Raw genomic sequence first — 22,799 nt, 5'->3', positions numbered from 1 at the left:
TTGTGGCCACAGGCTCCAACTTACTGATGACATTCTGCACTTTGGCAACAATACTGCTTGGGGGGGTTGGCGGGGTCTTCTCGGAGAAGTCACATGAATACAGCACATTGTCCACCGTTGTCCCGTGCTCACTGTAGTTTAACAGCTCATAATGTTTGGTATTCTGAGGAGGAGGAGGGAAGATAAGATGTGTGGTCTGCTGCGTGGGGCCTGGGGCTAAGGGGAGAGAGGACACATGGAGAAGGCTGTGCTGCTCTACCTTGGGAGCTCTCTTTCTTCCCCAGTCAAGCTCCCCCCCCCCCCCCGCCCCAACTTCCCTGTCTCTTTAGAATAGGGCTCAAGATTCACCTCCTCAGGGAAGCCTCCCTTCCCAGTGCCCCACAACCCCCGCTCTCCCACTGCTCCTTTACTCTGCGCCTCCTTGGCACGGGCTCCTGCTGAAATGCTATCCACTGGCACAGAGGGTTTGGCCTCCTCCTGTGCTGGTCCCCTGGCCCTGCTTTCAGGTGGGCTCCCCCTGCTGAGCCTGTGACCAACCTTAGGAGAAATGGCAATCCTCCTCCTAGGGAGCAGGATAGCCATGGGAAGATGCCCTTTCACGCCAAGACTCTTCTCCTCCAGGAATGACAGGGAAGGAAGAAGAGAATACCTCCCCCTCCTTGTTCCCCTCACCCAGGGCACGGAACAAAACCCTACTGCCTAGGAGAGGCCTCAGGTTGGGAGAGCTCCCTCCCACCCCATTCCCAGCCCTCACCTCATCATAGAATATGCAGGCGTGTTTCCCGGACACGTAGTTACAGTGACCATAGTTTGTAAGGCACACGTCCATGTCAGCTCCTGCAAGTGGCAGGAGTAGAGGCAAAGGCAGGCAGAGAACAGACTGTAAGGTGTGTGTGTAGGGGGAAGGTGGGTGGCAGGGAGTGAGCTTTGGGATAGGCACTGACTGATAAGACCTCAGGAGAAAGCTAGCTCAGGGCCTCTTCCTTGTATTTTTGAATAAAACTGGTTTCTTTTCCAATCCCCTTCTAAAGAATAGCTGTCCCTGCCAGCTGATCTCGTTTAGAACACATGGCTGCTGCCCAGAAGGGAAGAGTGAGTCCCTGAGGACGGTGGGTTATTTCCCTGAGGGCACAACACAGGGTATAGGGTTTATAGATCCGACTGTTGGAGAGAAAGGGGATTTGTAGGCCGAGGGCTAATCTGACAGGCCCTGTGTACAGGATACAGGACTGAGTAAGGGTTAGGTATGTGTGAGCCCCATCACTCTTTCAAAGACCTCCAGGACAATGTATGTGCCCTCTGCTTGGGTTTTTCTTGCGTGTTTAAAATGCCTCCCTGAGCAGCAGTCAGAGCTGACTCCTCTCTCTTGAGGTCATGCTGGGTCCAAAGCAAAAGGGCTCGAGCCAGAGAAGACAAGTAGCTGGCAATCTCCTTTCTTAGTCCCTCTTGCCTGAATATCTGCTGGGTTAAACCAGTCAGCCCTGAAGAGGGTTTCCCTCACACATTTTTCTGGCCTCTGTGGGGAAGGGGTGTGTGTGTTAGTATTTAGGGCTGAACAGATTCATTGCCTCTTCTAGTTGGCTCACCTGTCCCAATGTAGAGGGTTCGATAGCACATGTTCACAGCTCCTCCCAGCCCCAAGAGAGGGTAGAACACAGCTCGGGCCTGTACTTCCTTTCTTTGTACTACAAGACAAACACAGGTACAGCATCATTCAGAAACTCAGGACCTGAGACCCAAACAGAAACCGAAAGAACCTAGTAGAGAAAATAATCCCACTAGATAAGAGTCATCTTGCCAAACTCACCTTGGACCCTGGGCTGCTTCAGGGTGATGCTCTCTTCCCCCACCCAGAGCATTTGTCAACACAGGGTAAGAGGGACCATCTTTGAAGATGGTCACAGAACTCAAGGGTGAAATGTTCTGATGTTGTGGGTCAGAGGTGGGGCCTGAGCACTGCGTTTCCAACAAGTTCTTAGATGATGCTGATGCTACTGGTCTGGGGACCACACAATTTCAGTCAGTAAGGCTCATTAAAGGTTAATGCTCTAAGGAATATCCTAAGCACTTAAACTGTTGGGAAGAATTTCTAGGAGGCCAGCCCAACTGTTATTTTTTTTCTTTTCTTTTTTAAGTAGGCTCCATGCTCAACATGGGGCTCAACCTCATGACCCTGAGATCAAGAGCTGTATGCTTTACTGACTGAGCCAGCCAGGTGCCCCTAGCCCAGCTGTTATTTTGCTTCTAACCATAAAGGGAGCTTAAAAAATTCCCTTTTGGGAAACCTTTGTAACCCATATATTTGAAAGCAGTTCAGCAGAAAGCATACCACATATACCCAAAAGCACTTATAGATGCTATGTGTGTCTCAGGGTGGATGAGCATGAAAGAAAGTTATAGCTCAGACTTCCCTGAGTCTGACGTGAAAGCTGTGGTTGCCTTTTTGTTCCTGTTTTCTGGGGAAAGAAACGATGGTGCTTTATTAAGCCCGTTAAAGGCAAACAAGGAGCACTGAGGTACTGAAAACTGAGATTCCTCATGGAGGGGAAATAGCTGCTCACATACAGAAAAGATATCTGATGGTATGCTGTGGTGGCAGGTGTGTGCATGCGCACCTTCTGTGTGGTGCCCTCCAGAAGCCAGCGGATGTGCCCCGACACTGCCCGGTGAAACTTGGACCCGGGAGGGGAAAAGCTGATGTATTCTCTGCAAGGCCAGAAACTTGATCAGCTTCTCGTCCAGCATATTTATCTCGATTTCTATTAACCAAAGAGAAAGATTAAAAAGCAGCTGAGGAGGAAATGGAATGTGGAAGTAGGTGAGGGTCATACAGTAAATAGTTTAGCATTTCTAAAATCTAGCCAAGTGATTTTTCTCGGACAGCGGAGTACAAAGTGGCCTAAGGATCCAGAGCTGGGAATCCCACTAGCCATTTGCAGTGAGACATGGGCCCTGGAGCAGCCTGTGCAGCTGCCTCTTGCAGGTGGGTAGCTTAATTTTAGGTCACGTGGTCCTAGAAAGGCAGAGAAAGAAAAACCACTTGCCTGCTGGGCGGGGGTGGGGGTGGTGGGGGTGGTTTATGATGCTGGATGTCTGACACTGAGGCATATATTTTCTACCCACCCTCTCTTCAAAGGACAAGCTCTGCCTCCATTCTCTTTAAGTTTGGGAACAAGGCCCTCCTGGTTTTATTCTGCCTTCAGGCTCAGCTTGGCTCTGCTCTCCCCTCTCCCTTCACCTTTGATTATATGTATATGGCCATGTAGAAGGCAGAGGTAGGAGGGGCTTTCCTTCTGAACCCACCTCCCCAGCCCTCGGAGATGAGGCAGCCCTTCTGTTCCTTTCTGAAATGAGCTTGATGCTGTGCGGGGACAGCACCTTCACACAGCAGCTGGTGGCAGAGCAGCAGCTCACTCACTCACCTCCATTAACATCCATAAATGCTCGAAGTGAGTTGGTGAGGTCCACCATGGCAGTAGAGTTGGCTGGGAAAGAGGGTACGGTTAAAGCGCTTCCTATGGATAACGTGCCGGGGCTGACCTTGCCATCTGGGGACGGAGCAGGAAGACTGTTACTTACGTCGCCTGAGGGGAAACCCACCGGTCCAATCCCCCACTGCTGAGACAGGTCTGGATTTCGGACCCAAGGTGATGTTCCCTTCTTGATTCTCACCCCATAGGCTCTGGAACTCCTAGAGCTAAAAATGTGTGGTGAGGAAGGGCAGATGGAACGACAATGCACCCGGGCACGCAGGAGTCTCCAGAGCACTGAGAACCAGTGCAATCAACTGCTCTGGGGAATGCGGTGGGGCAGCTTGGTTCTTTAGGCCATGACTACCTCCCTGCTGCCTCCATTCACTGAAATAAGTGGTATCTGCCCCTTCAATTCCTGCCTCCTTAAGTTCGACTCACAGGGTGCAAAATCTATCCAGGTTGGTATTAAGAGGTTAACAGGGACAGGAAAAGAGCCTGAGGGTAGGGGCCATCCTGGGACCAGGGGCCCCCATGCAGAGAAGTCACAGTCACCTGGTTACCGAGACTCCCAGCTGACTAGGAGGCCAGCTTCAGTTCAGACAGGAGAGACCACAGGGGGTTCCAGCAGCATCTGAAACCTGGTTCAGATGCTGGGGTCAGCAATCTCGAGGTCCGGAGTGCTGACTGGGGACAGCTGAGAGTCCCCTGTATCAATACAGGGGGCTGCCTTTCTGGACGTGGCCAAAGGGTGAGCTTTTGGGACAGACCAACCTCTGTGGGCATGCCACTCTACAGCTATTCTGAAAGCAGTGTTGCTTTCTACCCCTGCTTTTCCTGATGCAGAAGCTCCTTCAAATGAGAGGGCTCTGAGAATCTAGATCAGGTGTGATCTAGTTCTCTGGTGTGGATCCTGAAACACAGAGGCTATCACCTAGCACCTCAGGCTGGTCCCAGTGGCTCCAGAGAGCAGCTGCCTTCCTCTAAGGTGATGGAACAAAAAAACAAAGAAGACTAAGTCTGAAGGGTGTGGGAAGTTGGAATCAAGAAACCCAGCCATAGTTCCAATCCTGCCACTGACTCAGTGGGCCACCTAGAAGAAATCACTTAAACTTTCAGAGCCTAAGCAAACCCACCAATAAAACGGGGACAAGTTATCGTGTTTTTCTTCTATCACATAAATGTGGGGAGGGCAAGTAATAGAGTGATCAAACTCCTCTGAAATATGCACAAGAATATAAGTGTCTTTTGAAGTTTAACTGCCAGGAAGAGCATGAAAGGACTCCAAATTACCCCAAGGCTGAGCAGCACTCACCTGATGATGGCGCTGGTGAGCAGAATCGTTGGTTGGCTCCTGCGGCCAAGATACCATCTCCTGCTGCTTGGGGGGGAGTGAGCACCCGGGTGGCATTTGGGGGTGAGCCCAGTGGCCTTGAATCTGTCAACGGAGGTCCTATCTGTGATTGGACAGTCTTTCTTTGCAAAGTGCTGGTGTTCTCGATGCTGGCACAAGAGCTGGGAATGGAAGGGGGCAGGCTTGGGACAGGAACCAAACTCCTCTGGGGGCAAGAGCTGGGGCCAGTGGCATTCTCTGTCTTCACAATGATGCCGACGGTGTGGTTCTGAAGCCCCCCAGCCGCTGGTGGCGTGAGGGGCCGGGGCCAGCCTTGCCGGTGGGAGAGGCCTGGTAAGGGGGTGTTGGCGCCTGGGAGTCGCCGGGGGTCCGTGGAATCAGTGGGGCTGCTGTAGAGGTGTGGGCCATTGGCTTTCACCTCTGTGCTCACTGGCCCGTTGGCAGTCCCGCAGGGGGCTTTCTTGGATTTTTCCACACAAGAACTGCAGTTGATGTCCTCTAGGGCTGGGGGCTGGTGGGGTGGAGAGCAGCTCAGGGAATTCTGGGTGCTAATCCCTGAGGGGCAGGACAAGGGGCAGTGGGAAGGTGTAGGTGCCTTGTCAGCTGTTTGCAGGGAGGTGGTGATTGAGCTGTCAGTCACAATAACAGGCTTAATATCAGCCTTCTCTGTCTGTTCAGAGTCCCAATGCGAAGGCATCTGCTTAGCAGATAAATGTTTCAATATGCTGCACTGGAGCGCAACAACACTACAGAGCCACTGCAATGGAAGGAGAGGAGAGGAGAGGAGGGTGAGAGGCCTGGGAGGCGCTGGTCCTTTCTGCCCCAGTGGCCAGGGCTACCACATGGCTGATAAGCACTGTTTCCAAGGTCCCGTTGCAAATGCCCAGAAAAAGTGTGCTTGACTTCTGACAGGATTCCACCTCCAGTCCCAAGCAAGACTTGTTGGTACACTCAGCAGGCAACACCCTGGTCAGCAGAGCTTGGGGTTCTCAGTCTGGCTCTGCCTCTAAGGTTCATATTGTGAACCAATATTCAGCAAGTACCCTAAGCAACTGCTATATGCTCAGCATTACCACCTAACCTCTCTATGAGTCTACTCATCTCTTTCTACAAGACAGATCTGCCAGTCTCACAGCACCTGGGGGGACCCATGGAGAGAAGCAGACTGGTTGACTCTGTAACTTCTTTTACTTCAGAGTATTGGCCAGAAGTTCTCTCTGGAATATTCAACTCTCAGGGGGTGAGGGTGTGGGGGTGGGGCTGCAGAAGATGGGGATGGGAACAGCACTGAGACTACTTCAGTTGAGGTGAGACGGAAGGAGACTGGCTTTGGAATCCCGGCCCTACCTTCACTCACCTCTTGCTGCTCTGCCTGGGTGGCTAAGTGCTCAGAGTTCAAAAGGTGCGTCTGTGATTCCTCAGGGATCCCATTGCAGATCAGCTCCCCATCCCGAATGGCCGCAGGTGCAATGAGAGGGGGTGGAAACTGGTACTGAGATTTGATGGCATCGGGAACCTGTTTAGGACAGAAAGAAGGAGGAAGGAGAGGGGAGATAGTGCCAACACGCCCAGGTGATTCTGCCCTGGCCACATTCTTCCATTTGTGGTGCTGATGCCCACGGGACCATCATGCACTTTGGGGTCCACTAGGACAAGCAGGCTCAGGGGGCTGCAACTGCCCTGTGCCTCAGACACACACGCATTAGCCTGAGAAGGAATAGAGCTAGAAACAGCAGGCACGCGCCCTGCCCATACCCTGCTTCTTTATCAAGGTCTAAGGCCCGTAGAAGACAAAACCACTGCTTTAGCCTAAGAAGTGTAAGACAGACACTAGACACAGTTTCAGAGTGGGACTCTAGGCTCTTACTGCTCAGCGGCAAGTTTGGGAGTTGAGTGAGCAGGATATGAGAAGTAAAAAGTTAAAGGAGGTCACATTCACAGTGGAAATGCTCAGCATGAGGCCTGGCTGGTGATAAGCACTCTATCAATGTCTGTTTTCTTCACCGATTCATTCATGACTGATGAAACAACTGAAGAACTCTTTGTAGTACAAAGACAAAAGGCACATTCGGAATCCTAACCATGTAAGAATGAAAGAGCCACACAAGCAAAGAGTCATTCATACATTCAGCCAACATTTACTGAGCATCTCCTGAGTCTGGGTACTGTACCAAGCCCTAGAGATCCAGAGATGAATAAAAGCTCTGCCCTCAAGGAGTGCACAGTCTAGTTGGGGAGATAAACACAGAAACATTACAAAGCAGTGTAAGGGGACCTAGTATAGCAGTGTGGCTAAGGAGCTACTAAAAACATTAGAGGAGAGTGCTCATGTCTGTCTTGGGAAGACAGAACTCTGGATTAGGGAAGATGTCGCAGGAAAGCAATATCTGAGTTGAGCCATGGAAGTTGAGAACTTCCAGGCAGATAAAGGGTAACTGAAGGTAAGGGAGCAGCATATAAGGCACAGAGAGGTGGAAGCACTTGGTGGATCTGGAAAACATGTGGAGAACAGCTTTGGTGACCAAGTCCCTATGGAGGATAAAAGAAGAGGAACTGAAAATGGTTTCCAGAATTTTGGTTTGAGGGGGCTGGATGGCAATCATGATCATTTACTGAAACAGGAAATACAAGAGGAAGAGCAGATTTGGAGGCAGAACACCTTTGGTCTTGGGCAAGTTGAGACTGAGGTGTCTGTGGGATGGGCAGGCACACAGCAGTCTGGATATGAGGAGAAAGGCAAGGCATATGGAATTGAGAGTCAGCACCATTAACAGTGGTGGCCAGTTCCATGGTTTTATCCAAGGTCACCTAGGAATGGGAGGGGGAGGAATGGAATGGTAGGCAAATCTGAGGTTGCCCCCTGGCGAAGAGTGAAGGGGTAGCAGGAAGAGGAATCCCCAACAAAATACAAAGTTCTTTTTTTTTTTTTTTTTAAATACAAAGTTCTTAAGCCAAATTTGCTGCACTGCTCTACATCAATGATAAAGATGTTCCATGACAGAGCCTGAGCAGTTCTCCATCACTGCCCTGTGCTGCTATAGTCCTCAATTCATTTTCAAATTGTCTAAGTAAAAAATGTGTTTCAGGCAATTCATGTCCTTGGATTTCCCTCAAGACTAGGAAAACCTTTAAAAAAGAGGGGGGGGGGAATGCGTGGGTGGCTTAGTTGGTCAAGTTTTCAGCTCAGGTCATGATCTCTGATTTGGGAGATCGAGCCCTATGTTGGGCTCTGTGCTGGGCGTGGAGTCTGCTTAAAATTCTCTCTCTCTCCCTTTCTCTGCCCCCCACTTGTCTTATTTTTTTAAAATTTATTTATTAATGAGAGACACACACACAGAGAGGGAGGCAGAGACACAGGCAGAGGAAGAAGCAGGCTCCATGCAGGGAACCCGACGTGGGACTCAATCCCAAGTCTCCAGGATCATGCCCTGGGCTGAAGGCTGCGCTAAACCATTGAGCCACCAGGGCTGTCCCCCCACTTGTCTTAAAGAAAGGAAGGAAGGTAGGTAGGGGGAGGGGGCGCTCTAAAGCAACAGGATTTTATCAAGGCCTCCTGGACTGTTCACTTCAGCCACCAGGCTCTCTTCCAAATCTACATGGGGAATTATACAGTTTAGATTACTTTCAAATCTGTTTCACTAAGGTATAAGGCATGCCACCTCTGTAATACCCCCAACTGGAAACACCTTGATTTGATTTTGGAAACTGGTGTTTGCATTGAAGTATAAATATTTACACAGTTAAGAGATTATTTTACAATTTCCAACAGTTAGCATTTTGCTGGTGCTGACATCCACTGGAAGTGAAGGGAGTGGAGTGAGTGATTTAGAGCGCAGCTGCCACCAAGTGGCCATATTTGAGAATTGCTGGTCTCCAAAGACAGCACTGCCTGTGGGATTATTTCAGAAGAGAAAAAAATCAAGCATGTTGTAATAATAGTGTTGGGCTCTCTCAGTCAAATGAATGAGGGAACTGATTGGTTTATGAAGACAGCCTCAACACCTCTAAACGTTTTTCAAACAAAGGAATTTTTTCTATCTCTGTGGACACACTTTAGCAACTGTTAAATGCATGTTAGATATTATTACAGCAAGGCCACAATTTTGGAGTATTCATGATATATTACTAGCAGCCTGGAAAACAGATTTAACTCTCCTTTAGTCATTCTCCTCTTAAGTTCCTCAGCTGGGATAGCTCCTCACTTTCCACATGGTCCTCTGCTTCATCACTATCACCTTCACCCCACTAGGCAGTTCTGGGAAAGGGGCCATCTCCCAGGAACAGATAGCATGAGCGCCAGGCCCGGGGTGGTAATAGAGCACATCTGTTTGACGGAAGGGGCTAAAGAGCACTTATCTTCAGGAGAACCGGAGACTTGTAGAGTTTGGGGTTTGGCCTTCATAATCCCGAACTCCATCCTCAAGTATGAAAACACATTCACTACTTGTTGAGACACCACAGACAAATCTCAGGGCTTCAGTCTTCCTGTCCATAAATTTGGGCCCATGATCCTCTGTCTATCCCATGAACACAATCAGAGCTCACATCATCCTGCTTGAATCAGGTTGGGACTTACCTTCAAGCTTCTTCTTTTGACTGACTGGAGCACACGGCGGTTAGGAGGGTGCTTCTTATGGATTCGGTTCAGGAAGTCCACTTTGACCACATGCTGCGAAATGGTGTCCTGGAAACGGTCAAACACCTGGCACCGATTGCTCAGTGTCATATTCTTCTGGTTCAGCTAGGAAAAAAGCAGACACCCTCTTGCAATGAACCTCAAAAGGCATCCCCTCCCAACCACCTCTATTCTCTAGGTTCAAAATATAGAAGCACTGGGCCAAATAGGTTCTTTCTGTCAGGGGCTGGTATGTCAAAACACTTCTGTCAGATGGCCAGGGAACATGGATAAGATGTTCTCCCTCAGCCCTGCCTGGTCTAGCAAGGGAAAACTGGTATCTTCTATCCTCTGGAGAGGCTTGAGGGGGATAGGAAATCGCAAATTAGCCCCTTAAATTCAGCCTCTGACAGTTCACACCACCTTTTGCAGTGTACCCGATGGAGCATAGGTTTCAGAGGAGATGTGGGCCTTGGCCCCTGAGACCCAGACTCTCTAGAAGGGATTTTTTTCCCAAAGGAAGCAGGACAGTTTCCTAAATAGGAGCTTGGCTGAGAACAGGGATCAGCAACAGAATCCTGTGTGCACCTGCCCTACTCCTCTTCCAACATACCACGGAATATTAGTGAGTCCATCTGGATATATCACAGTCCTGCTCTAGAGGAGGTGGAAAGCCTGGACTGCTCTTGAGGCGAAAGGGAGGGAAAGAAAGAATTTTATGCAGGAGCATATGGAAGGCATATGAACACTATGCCACTTTTCCTCTTCTACGTCTGCAGAGTCCATTAAACTTTAATTTTCTTTTTTAATTATGGGAGGGAGGGGAAAGGAGAGGGCAGAGGGAGAAGCAGATGCCCCACTGGAGGAGGGAGCCTGCTGTGGGTGCTCGATCCCAAGACCCTGGGATCATGACCTGAGCCGAAGGCAGACACTTAACCGAATGAGCCATCCAGGGGCTCTATAGTCCACTACACTTTAATTCAAAAGAAAAGATCTCCACAGCAGGTTCCTAATTAGTAAAGTAGGAAAAAGCTCTACGCAGCTAATAAAAAAAATTGCCTAATTAATTTTTCATCTGTTGGAAAGCTGCCCTTTAAGATTCGTATTTGGGCACACAGCTTACGGTTGTTTTTCTCTGGTTCAGCAGGGGACAAAATGAAACACTCATAACTGAGCCTCAGAGAGAAGCTTCCTCCTAGATAAACCTTTCTGAGCAGTGTCAGCCAAATGAAGAGGCCAAAGCAACATTTTTGCCCAAGTGTGCAAGTCTGTAACTGAGGTCCTTTGGTGCAATGTGAGGAGTACACTGTCATGCTAAGGGTCAAAAGACAATCCATCCATGGTTATTATCAGCTGATAGACAATTTCGTAAGCAATAATCTTTAAAAATTTTTTTTTAAAAAGACTTTTATTTATTTGTTCATGAGGGACACACACACACACACACACACACACACAGAGGCAGAGACACAGGCAGAGAGAGAAGCAGGCTCCATGCAGGGAGCCCGTTGTGGGACTTAATCCCGGGTCTCCAGGATCACACCCTGGGCCAAAGGCAGGTGCTAAACTGCTGAGCCACCCAGGGATCCCCAACAATAATCTTTTTAATCTAGAAAGGCTACTCTTAGGAGGGAGCTGCTCTTCTGAAGCCCTCACCCATTCAACCTTGTAAATGACTGTTCTTAGCGTCTAGCATAAAAGGGACTAAGCTTAAGCCTCTTTCAGAGATAGCAAACTACAGTTCTGTTTGAGCCCCTGGTAGCATCTGGAAAATGCACCCAAGACTCCCGAGAGAGAAGATAAAAGGACCCTCACACCATTCATTCATTCAACAACTTACTCACTGAATATCTATTATGTACCATGACAAGGTGGGTGTCAAAAACTAAAGAGACAGGAAAGGGCCTCAGGTGTTGCAATAACTGTCTGTCTGGAACACTGTTATCATGCCAATTCATCAACTCTCCCAAGTTACTGGAAGTTGACTGCCTGTGATAATTCCTGAGATATGAGGATAGATGTTTTAGAGTTTCTTAGTTTGTTCCCTCTAAAAATAAGAGGAAAATACGGAAGCAACTACCATGAGAGCATTTATTCCCATAAGTTGGATCTAACATGCCCTCTTTTAGAACTGTAACGTCAGCTGCTTAATTCACTGTGGAAGAAATTATGCATAAACAACCAAGTCTGCCTGAACAGATAAACTGAGGCATTGTGGGTAAAGGGAAAACACACAGCTGAAGCATGTCAAAAGAATCAGAACTGAGTAGGATGGTCTGCAGAATCCAGCATCTGAGAGATTATAGTGAACTCTGGTACAGAGCTGACCCTAGTATGCTTTCTCCTGAATCAGTCCATGCCCCAGCTGTGCTCAGAGAAAACTGAAGGGGTGACGCTGTACTTACCACCACATGTTCGATGTGATTCGGACACATCCATCTGCCCAGGGGCATGGCAGTGAGCGGTGGCTCGAGGCAGTCCATGTGGAACAGGAGGGGGCAATAGTCACACTGGATGAGAGGGGCCACACGGCAGCTCCTGCAAAAAACGGTTGTAGGCCATTTCTGTGGCAAAACGGGAAAATTCAAACCAGTTCTGCTCTGTGGAACAGCCTTTCCTCCCTAATCCTTACAACATTCTCCCAGAGCCTCCCCTCTAGTGATCAGTTACACTCATGGTTTAGGAAGACAGATGAGGTTGGGGGCTACCACCAGGCTCTCCATTATTCTCTCTTTTAAGAGGAATGTGTCTTGTGGGGAAGTGAATGTGTATTTGGAGTAGAGCTAAAGTGGCTGTCAGAGCAGGAATGATCAATGCTCAGTACCCACAAGGGGAAGATAGCCAACTCTGTTCTGATCTTTCTACTCCTGAAAAGAAAGTAACTACCTCATTTAAAAAAAAAAAAAAAAAAAAAAAATGGCGCAGCGGTTTAGCGCCTGCCTTTGGCCCAGGGCGCGATCCTGGAGACCTGGGATCGAATCCCATGTCGGGCTCCCGGTGCATGGAGCCTGCTTCTCCCTCTGCCTGTGTCTCTGCTTCTCTCTCTCTCTCTCTCTCTGACCATAATACATAAATAAATAAAAATTAAAAAAAAGAAAAGAAAAGAAAAAAAAATCTCCAGCAGTGTTTCTAGAGTCTTATACTATATAGCAAGAAAGGACTTCTCTTCTACATGAAGCACTCAGCAAAAATGACACACACAGAGAGAGAGAGCTGTGCCAGGAAAGGATTCTGTAATGTGTTTGTGTGTATACAAGTTTAAGGGAGGAGCTTCAGCAAACACCAGTTATGACTTGTAACTATGATACTCCTTGGGTCCCTGAGATGCACTGGAACCTTAGTCTGGGCCTGGCTCAGAATTCTGCTGCTCTACTATCCAGTTCCCTACAGCTTTTGTTGTGGAACATTTCCTTTTTTTCTTTGGCACATTTCTTTTTGATAGCTATTTTCTCCTGCTATCCTGCCCTTCTAAGTCACCCAGGCCGCTAAGTCCAGCTTCAGTAATTGAAGCAGCTGGTTCCTGTCACCGAGGAGATCCTATTTGAAGGAAACCAGTGTCTCAGGAAAGCTACAACTGGGGCAGCCTGGAGGCTTTTGGAAGTCATCCAGTCTGATGCATATTAGCTACCATGGATACTTATACTACTTTTAAACTCATCTCTGGTGACTTAAAAAATTATTTGCCTTTTCCAGGGCCCTGTGTTTCTGCTGGCCAGACTTCCTCCTCCTAGCTAGTCTAAATATCTCCCACTTCTGTTTAAGTCCAACGCTTCTCATCCAAGCCTCTATAAACACAGTCTAAGGTACTTTAGGGACTTTGTTGTTAAGATAGTCAAGATTCTGGTCAATTGACCACTCAGTCTCTGTACTCAAGCCATCATGATATGGGTTGTCCACATTTAACATACAGGTTTTGGAAGAGGTGACAGAAGAGAGAAAAAACATCATTTGATGACTACAGAGAAGAGCCCTCAGGATGGAAGAAAAATACCTGTTGCATGTGAAGCAGACTTTGACTGGTAAGGGAACAAGACCATTGTGATCTAACTCATGCTGTGTCTTCTTAACATTTTTCCCTGTGGTTTCCTCCTTTCTTCTCCTCTTGCTAGAACCTAGAAGAGAAATTGATGGTGTTGAGCTTTCTTGGATGTAGAGTTCCTAGTCTGGGATATGGAAACAATAGTAAGTGAAAGAACAGATCTCAGTAAAAGCATGTGCCATGGCCTAGACATGGGTCTCTCTCTGAGACCCCCTGGGCTGATTTCAAAGGGAAAAAGGAATAGGAAGGTAGGAAAAGGAACACTGAGACAGAAATCAGAACTATGGTCAGAAGTCACCTGCTCTGGGGCAGAAACACATCTTTATGTTTTGCAAACATAAAGCAGTCAGAAGCTTAGGTTGTTAGATACTGGCAACCTAAGGAATAAAAGTGCCTACATCAAATGGTCAACAAAGATGGTTCTACGGAGGTGGCAGAGGAAAAAGGCTATCTGCATTTACTGCATTTTTACAGAAATCAGAAAGGCTTTGATTCCATATGCATCCTGCTGACTGACCAAGATTCTTAAGACTGCCAATTTCACTTTCTCTGGGAAAAAGAAAATAATGTCTAGAAGCTTTGTGGTATCAAGAAGACAGGACTTAGCAAACAAAAAAAGTTACGATAGGCAATTTGGTAACATCTTACCAAACTATAAATGCATAGTTATAACTGAGTTATTCTAACATTAGAATTTACCCTACAGGGCAGCGCCGGTGGCTAGGCGGTTCAGTGCTGCCTTCAGCCCAGGGTGTGATCCTGGAGACCCAGGATCGAGTCCCACATCAGGCTCCGTGCATGGAGCCTGCTTCTCCCTCTGCCTGTGTCTCTGCTTCTCTCTCTCCTCTCTGTGTATTCTCATGAATAAATAAATAAAATCTTAAAAAAAAAAAAACTTTAAAAGAATTTACCCTACAGATACACTCACTCACATGTACACAACGATGTATTTACAAAATTATTTGTTGAAGCACTATCTACAGTAACAAGAGTAGGAACAACCTGAATGTCCACTAATAGGAAATTAGTTAAACAAATTATAGTATATCTATATTATAGACTATTAGGGAACCGCTAAGAAAAACTGAGGAATGTCTACATTAATATGGAAAGATCTCTAGAGGATACTGTGAAGTGAAAAAAGCAAAGTGTAGAGCAGTATATTGAGTAAACTAGTTAGACGGAAAATACTGAGCATATCTATATTTGCTTACATAGGCACAAATTAATTCTAGAAGGAAATACACAAGAACCAAACATTGGTTATCTGTGAGGGGTAGAAAGGTAGAAACCAGGCAAATAGCAGACAGAGGTGGAAGGGAAATTTTTCATTTTAAGCCTTTGTATATTTTTTGGCTTTTCAACCATATGAATATATTACTTATATTTTTTAAAAAATAATATCCTGAAAAAAAAAAAAGTAATACCCTGAAGGGCAGAATATAAAAAAACTGAATAGGCACAGTATAACCTAAAATCTTCAAAGATGTCCAGAAAGAACAAAGAACAGGAACCTGAGAATGACTGTGTACAGTGATCACATAGGCAGCACTGCCCTCTGGCTGGATGGTAGTCTTTTGGGGAAGGTGGGGTGGAGGAGAGGGGACATAACAATTTGGCTAACCTGGTAGTGCAGTGGTACAAGTCAGTTCATTGGGCAACTGAAATTGGGTAGGGTTCCGCTCCATGGCGGCAGCAATCAGCAGCTCAAAGGGCCGCCTTAGCTGAGGCTGCACATAGTCTGGCTCTGCTGCCACTGGCTCCTCGTCCACGTCAATGATGTCCTCGTCGACGTCATTCTGCTCAGAGGTGGGGGTCTCTGTGCTGGCATTGGATGTGGGCGTGCCAGGCCGGCTGGCTCTCCTCTCCAGGATCCGGGCATGGGCAATAGCCTTGAGTTCAGTTTTGCTGGCTGATCTGTCCAACAAGTCAGTATCACTGCTGGGGGATGTAGTCCGTTTGCCAGATTTGTCCACCAGTCCATTGACGTGGCCCAGCTCCTTTTTCTGCTCTCGTTTCTGTGCAAACAAACATGTAGGCCCATCAAATAAAGTACGACAAGACAGAAAGAGATGAATACTATACAGTCCTGCTAAACCACTAGCCAAAATTATGAAATTCTCTAACATGTCACAGACTCATCCACCTGGGGACTTGGAACACCAGCCTGTTCAAGATGCAAAACTATAGCTGAACTAAACTAAAGCTGGCAAACTATAGCAGGATGGGATCAAAAAACAGTAGGGGAAGTTAGAAATACTTATATACACTTATCATACATCTTTTACTCTAAGTCATCATATGATACACACTATCTCCATACAAAGTACAGAGATTAAGGGATAAAAAGTTATCACAGTGAGAATAAATTTAGGTTAAGTGAGAACAGGAGAAAAACAAGAAGACTCAACATCACTGTTGTTTGCCTTGGAGCATTCTGACCTCCTGAATGGTTTTAAGAATTTTGCTCCAAATAAAGTCGGCAAAAGCAAAGGTAAAAAGTAAAAGAGGCAAGCAGAGCTCCTTGTCCAGGGAGGTTGGGTGCTGACATGGAAAGAAACTACACTACAAGGTGGATGGGTGGTATGTGGAAGGTAGTTCTCCAGTGATCACAGTGTCCAAGAATGGTGGCTTTTAATGTTTCAAGTTTAACTAGAACTCTGAAAGGGACACTTCTTCAAATGGGAAGGTGGAGAAATGGAAAAAGACTATGTTTATTCAGTACGACTGGATGACCTGTATTACATTTTCCTCTAGGACTCCAGAGGGTGGTCAAATGAAGGTTTAACACTGGTCTCCAGTCAGGATACCTGGGATCTGTCCCAGTTCTGCCAACGATTCCTTATGACCCTGGGTGACTCAGGTTGGTGTGCAGGAATTTCTGTCTGTAAAGTAAGACTAGTAAAACCTTTCTTCTCCTCCTTTCAGAGATATGATGGAGATAAAGGGTCACACGTATGAAAGGGATGGCTCTGAGCTGGAGGAAGATCCAACCTCCACTAGGAACAGGACCCGAACATCAGAGGTTGCTGAGGCCCTTTCAAAGGATGTATTGTTTCAATCCACTTCAGCATAACTATAGGAGGCAAAAGGGGGATAGAGGTAGTGGTGTTGGAAAAGGCAGACCTGGCACTGGTAGGCAAGAGGTCAGAGCGGCATTTCAGGGAAAGCACAGTATGTTAGAAACAAGCTACTATTATCCCCACCAAGCAGCTCTGGTTCTAGAAAGCTGATGAAGACGTAACAGAGCTTTGGAGTGAGGCAATTTGGCTCTGTTAATTCTTTTGAGTCCTTGGGAAAGTTATTCTACATTTGTGAGCCTCAGTTTCTTCTTTTTAAAATGGAGATACTACCACCAGCATCTACAGATGGCTGTATGGATTCAATGAGACAACATATGTAAAATACCCAGCATATAATGGGCACCAAAATAATATTAATTCCTCTTTTCCTGGCTTCACTATTCCTAACCCTTTCATGTCCAGTTTCTTCAGAGGCAAGTTTCTGAAAGGCCTCCTAGCTAGCAGGAGTTCTGACCTAACTGGCCCTCTTCTAACCTAACTGGGGATGCATACAAAGAGATCTTGAGAGGTGGACAGGCTGGAGGACAGCCTGGTTTGTGCACTTTAGGAGATATCAAACTACAGCGGAGGCTAAGTGGTTGACTTGGCTTTGCCTTGCCTTTTAACAGGACCTTTGTACACATGTTGAAAAAGAAATGTCTGCCTATTTACCTTCTAAAAGGCTGAAGACTGTTACATACATAAACCACAATTTCTGAATTATCTCATCCTGTTTCTGCAACCAAGGAAATCATCATTCATTGTGACATCATGTTCAGAGGCCAGGAAAATAGAGGTGATGTCACAACAAAGGCAAATTCCTTGGTGTGTAACGAGTGTGGGGAGAGGGAAGGAGATGGTTTACAACTCCAGACAGATTCTAATCCATAGTCTATAATTTGAGGATTGGGTATCAAAATCTGGATGGAAACACACCCTACTTCCTTTTTTTGATAAAGAGGAATTTAGCTTTTGCACCCCACAAAAGGTCTCAAAGTAGAAAATCATGTTCTCAAAGCTAGTACTGAATTATCAAGGCCAAGGGAAGGGGAGTTAAAGAGGGATTAGGCAACCTGGGGTACAAAAATGTTCAAAGTCCTCTCTGTCCCTCATACACTTAGATTCAAGCATCTGGATACCAGTGACATGTGCCTTGGGGTGAGGGGAATCTTTTCTCCACTAAGCTGGAGAAGCAGCCTTGTTTTTTCTCAGCCAGTTTCAGTCAATGAATACCGCTGCCACATTCAGGCCACATATCAGCCTACTCCTGTCACTAGTGAATGAACATGGCTCGGTAAATTAACACACCTCTTCTGCCCATTTCAGCAGCTCATGTTTGGATTTTAGGCCCTACTGGATTCCAAACAGTCACCATGGGGAGAGTGAGGGTGATTCCAGGGCTGGAAAAGACAAGAAGAAGGGACGAAAATGCCTTCAGGGCCAGGCCATCTTAGCTCTAGAATATCAGTGCTCTAGATCTGGCATTCTGAGCAGAGCCTTCAGAAAGCAGCATTATTACCTTTCGGCGAACAGTGCACCGGTGACACATCCACTCCCCAGGAGGCAACATCTCTTCACTCAGTGGAGGGTTACTGTGGTGAAAAGACAAGGGCAAGACTGAGTACTAACCTTTGATGCAGCAGGAAAAAGCCTAGCTGGGTCTGGCAAAAGGCCGCATGGCCCTTGACTCCTATTCTGGCCGGTCCTGCAACACTACTAGGGTTCTCTCTCTTTTCCTTCAAAATGGTTAGCTAGTATCATTTATAATAACCCTAAAGAGTGAGGACCCCCTCCCATATCTTGGAAAGAGAAGCCAAAGCCACAGCTATTAACACTGGGCTTAGAGGGAAAGATAGAAAGAACTAATTTGGAACCTTGAGAATCATTCCCAAACTGTGTCATGCTAAAATCATTACTAGATCCTCCATATTCCTCAAAGTTTGTTAATGTAAAAACTCTTCCACCTGCTCTTCTGAGCCCCATGTAGCACAGTCCCATTCCATCTTCCCAGGAGCCTTTCAGGTACCCTTCCCCCTAGTCAAATATAAGACTTGCTATTTCTTTCTCTATAGCACTTTCCCCCTTGAAAGCTGTGCCTGTTAAAACTCTATTAATCCTGTAAAACTTGCTTCAATCAGCCTATAGTAGATTAAAGATGGCTGCAAATTCTTTGCTACTCTTACCATCCAGAGGTAGGCCATTTCCTTCCTTTTTTTTTTTTTTTCATTTCCTTCCTTTTGAATAAAGCTTGCCTTGTGACTTATTTTGACTAATAGAATGCAGCAGAAGTGACCACGTTATATAACTTCTGAGTCTGGGTGTTAAGAGACCTGCAGATTCCATTTTTACATGTTTGGAATGTTCCACCTCAGAGCCCTGCTGTCACGCTGAGAGGCCACACAGAGGAGACTTAAGGAACTCCAATTAACAGCTTCCTCTGGACTCCAAGCCAAAAGCCAGTATGAACTACTGCTAGGTGACTAAGTCATCTTGAACCATGCCAGCTCAGTTGAGCCTCTAAAGGACTGTGGTCCCAGACAGCACCAAACTGAAGGGAAAAACCACTCAGTGAGCTCAGTCAACCCAAAGACTTGTGCGAGATAATAACCAGGGTCTGTTTTTAAGCCACTGAGTTTTGGGTAGTTTGTTATATGCAGCAACAGATAACTGAGTACAGCTCCTCCATATGTTCTTCCTGGATTACTTGGACATCTTGGACCTCTGGGCTACATAGTTTTTTTGTTTTTTTTTTTGCACTTCTCATGTTTTCCCTTGTGTGACAGGTTTTTTTTCTTCTCAAGTTTTATTTATTTTTAAGTAATCTCTATACCCAATGTGGGGCTCAAACTCATGACCCCAAGATCAGGAGTTGCATGCTCTTCTGACTAAGCCAGCCAGGCACCTTAGTTCTCTTATTTCTTGTTATATATTGGAAGCCCTATGCCCAACGTGGGGCTTGAACTATTTATAAATAAATAAAAAATACATATATATTTATTTATTTAAAGAGCTTATTTATTCATGAAAGACACAGGAAGAGATAGGCAGATGGAAAAGCGATGCAGGACTCTATCCCCGGGGCCTCAGGATCACAACCTGAGCCAAAGGCAGATGCTTAACCACTGAGCCATCCAGGTACCCCTAAATTTTTTTATATATATATACACACACACACACACACACACATATACACACACACGTATGTGTATATATACATACATACACATACATATATTTAAATATTTATTTATTCATGAGAGAAAGAGAAAGAGAAAGAGAGAGAGAGAGAGAGAGACAGGCAGAGGGAGAAGCAGGCTCCATGTAGGGAGCCTGACGTGGGACTCGATCACCGGTCTCCAAGGACCATTCCCTGGGCTGAAGGAGGTGCTAAACTGTGAACCAACCAGGCTGCCCTAAATTTATATATATTAAACGTTATTTATAAATATGCCCAACATGGGGTTTGAAGTCAATCCTGAGATCCAAAGTTGCATGCTCTACCAACAGAGCCAGCCAGATGCCCCTCTTTTATTTCTTTCATTAGAAGGACAGAGACAAGGATTAGATAGATCTCTTCCCTCTTTGTAGCTTAATAATATACAGGTTGTGCTCACAGTAGTCACTCAGTAAGTCAATACTGAATCAGAATTAGAGCTGTGTAGGGCAGGCCTTACTTTCCATTAAGGTTACAGCAAGAACCATATATAGGATATGAAATCCTTGGGAGGGTCACATTTTTTTTTAAAAAGATTTATTTGCTTATTCATGAGAGACACACACAGAGAGAGGCAAAGACACAGGCAGAGAGAGAAGCAGGCTCCTTGCAGGGAGCCTGATGTAGGACTCAATCCCGGATCCCAGGATCATGCCCTGAGCTGAAGGCAGATGTTCAACCGCTGAGCCACCCAGGCATCCCAGGAGAGTCACATTTCTTTTTTTTTTTCTTTTTTTTTTGAGAGTCCACTACTATACAGTAGTGATTCTCAAAGTGTGGTCTCCAGATCAGAAGTAAACATCAGTGTCACCTGGGAACTTATTAGAAATGCAAATTGAGACTTCACTTCAGGCATACAGAATTAGAAATTCTGTTATACAGAATGAGGCTACATTTACACTAAAGAATTCCTGTAGTTGGTTCCTGGGGTCACCTATTTGGAATGTTAAGGAGGAAGTTTTTCATAAAAAAAAAAAAAAAAAAAAAAAAAAAAAAAAAAAGTAATAACTGAATGTTGAATAATAGAAGGACTCTTTTTTTTTTTTTTTTTAGAAGGACTCTTCTTAAAGTCCCAGGGCTTAATATTACACTGCTCTTTTCTTTTCTTTTTCTTTTCCCCAGATTTTATCTATTTGAAAGAGAGAACATGACTTGGGGGGGGGGGGGGGAGGGAGTCAGTGGGAGGGGAATAGAAGGAGAAGCAGACTTCCCACTGAGCAGGGAGCCTGACATGGGGTTCAATCCCAGGACCCCAGGATTGTGACCTGAACCAAAGGCAGACTATCTAAATGAGCATTTGGCTTGGAAATTGTCCTAGCTCCTGCTTTGCCATGCTTCCCTGGAGCTCTGAGTATACATGTCGGGATGTCCACCAAGCCATCACAGGTCCTGGCTTTCTTTCCTTCCAGTTTCCTTGGTCAATCTCAGGAAATCCTTACTAGGAAGTAGAAAACTGGAGGCACACTGGCCTGCTGTGACAGGTCTTCAAACCCTAGAGGATCAGAGATGAATGTCACCTGTAAAGTCTTCCCACTTCACTCTAATGGATTTCTGCACAGGCTACATCCAAACTAATGAAATGCATGCATGTAATCTGCAAAGGCCTACAGACTCTGCTATGCTTCAGTAGCTGTCATATTAAAACTAACCCTGAAAAGGTTGTCACTTCTGATTCTGTTTCTCATCATTTCTTTTCATCTGCCCATTTGGCTTTGTACCAAGATACTCTCCACCAAACATGTAAAGCAGAAAAGGGCAAGGAAAGGTAGTTTGAGCTTAGATCTTTTACCAAGATGTAAAAGGCTTCCTGGCCATTCTTCATGCTTCCCTCAATCTAGCCCCAACTCCTGCTGGCAGAATGAGTTATTTAAAACAAAATTCATTCTTTCTTTCTTTCTTTCTTTCTTTCTTTCTTTTCTTTCTCTCTCTCTCTCTCTCTCTCTCTCTCTCTCTCTCGATTTTATTATTCATTCGTGAGACAGACACAGAAAAAGAGAGGCAGAGATACAGGCAGAGGGGGAAGCAGGCTCCATGCAGGCAACCCGATGTGTGACTCGATCCTGGGACTCTGGGATCATGCCCTGAGCTGAAGGCAGATACTCAACTGCTGGGCTGTCCCTTAAAACAAAATTCTGACCTTATTACCCTCCTAATTTTTTAAAAAAGATTTTATTTATTCATTCGTGAGACAGACACAGAGAAGCAGAGACATAGGCAGAGGGAGAAGCAGGCTCCCCTGAGGGGAGCCTGATAAGGGACTTGATCCCAGGACTCTGGGATCATGCCCTGAGCCAAAGGCACTCATCCACTGAGCAACCCAGGTGTCCCATCACCCTCCTAATTAAAAAGCTCTTCAGTATCACCCCTACCCTAACCATTATAGGATAAAGTTCAAGCTCCTATATTGTCAGTTAAGACCTCTGTGGCCAGGGACGCCTGGGTGGCTCAGTGGTTAAGCGTCTGCCTTCAGCTCAGGGTGTGATCCTGGAGTTCTGGGATAGAGTCCCACACAGGGCTCCTTACATGGAGCCTGCTTCTCCCTCTGTCTATGTCTCTGCCTCCCTCTCTCTCTGTGTCTCTCATGAATTTAAAAAAAAAAAAAAAAAAAAAAAAAAAAAAGACCCCTGAGGCCAGAGTCCTCCACCTTTCTCCAACATCAATAACCTGGTGGCTCCCCACACAGTCATATCCTTTTTCCACTGCATGTCTGTTTGTTCTGGAGGTGCTACCTACAACCACAAAAGCTGGGCCTTCCTTCATTCCTTTACCCAGTGGACTCTTTATCTTTTGGGGCTCAAGTCAGATGTTACCTCCAGGAAGACTTCCCCTGAAGCCCGATTCCCTACAGCACTTCTGTGCCACACTGTACTGAAACTGTTATGCATCCGATTCCTTTTCCCTATGCCTTACTTATCTTTGTACCTTCACACTCTGCAAGATGTCTGACACATACTAGGTATTCAATAAAGCTTTAAAAAACTGCGGAAGGGCAGCCCCGGTGGCATAGCGGTTTAGCGCCGCCTGCAGCTCAGGGCGTGATCCCGG

General features: G+C 46.2%; 1 protein-coding gene across 3 annotated transcripts in view; it reads right to left on the bottom strand.

Annotated features, from left to right (window-relative positions):
- The window catches only part of PHF12 (PHD finger protein 12), a 42,749-nt gene that overhangs the window by 1,603 nt on the left and 18,347 nt on the right, over positions 1–22,799 (bottom strand). For 2 of the 3 annotated variants that reach the window (XM_041724948.1, XM_041724949.1), the window contains 12 exons: positions 18,060–18,132; positions 15,103–15,496; positions 13,431–13,551; positions 11,845–11,977; positions 9,401–9,565; positions 6,182–6,340; positions 4,786–5,581; positions 3,423–3,548; positions 2,616–2,759; positions 1,587–1,685; positions 755–837; positions 25–163 (listed from right to left, as the gene is read on the bottom strand). In XM_041724948.1, the coding sequence (XP_041580882.1) occupies positions 25–163; positions 755–837; positions 1,587–1,685; positions 2,616–2,759; positions 3,423–3,548; positions 4,786–5,581; positions 6,182–6,340; positions 9,401–9,565; positions 11,845–11,977; positions 13,431–13,551; positions 15,103–15,496; positions 18,060–18,132 (2,432 nt within the window). Of the gene's footprint in view, positions 1–24; positions 217–754; positions 838–1,586; positions 1,686–2,615; positions 2,760–3,422; positions 3,549–4,785; positions 5,582–6,181; positions 6,341–9,400; positions 9,566–11,844; positions 11,978–13,430; positions 13,552–15,102; positions 15,497–18,059; positions 18,133–22,799 lie in introns of all 3 variants that reach the window. The other variant, XR_005983083.1, reaches the window with a different exon arrangement.

The sequence above is a fragment of the Vulpes lagopus genome, chromosome 12 (genome assembly GCF_018345385.1).
Source record: "Vulpes lagopus strain Blue_001 chromosome 12, ASM1834538v1, whole genome shotgun sequence".
In the NCBI taxonomy this organism is placed as follows: Eukaryota; Metazoa; Chordata; class Mammalia; order Carnivora; family Canidae; genus Vulpes; species Vulpes lagopus.
The sequence above is the reverse complement of the archived record's forward strand: the minus strand, read 5'-3'. Positions and strand labels throughout refer to the sequence as shown.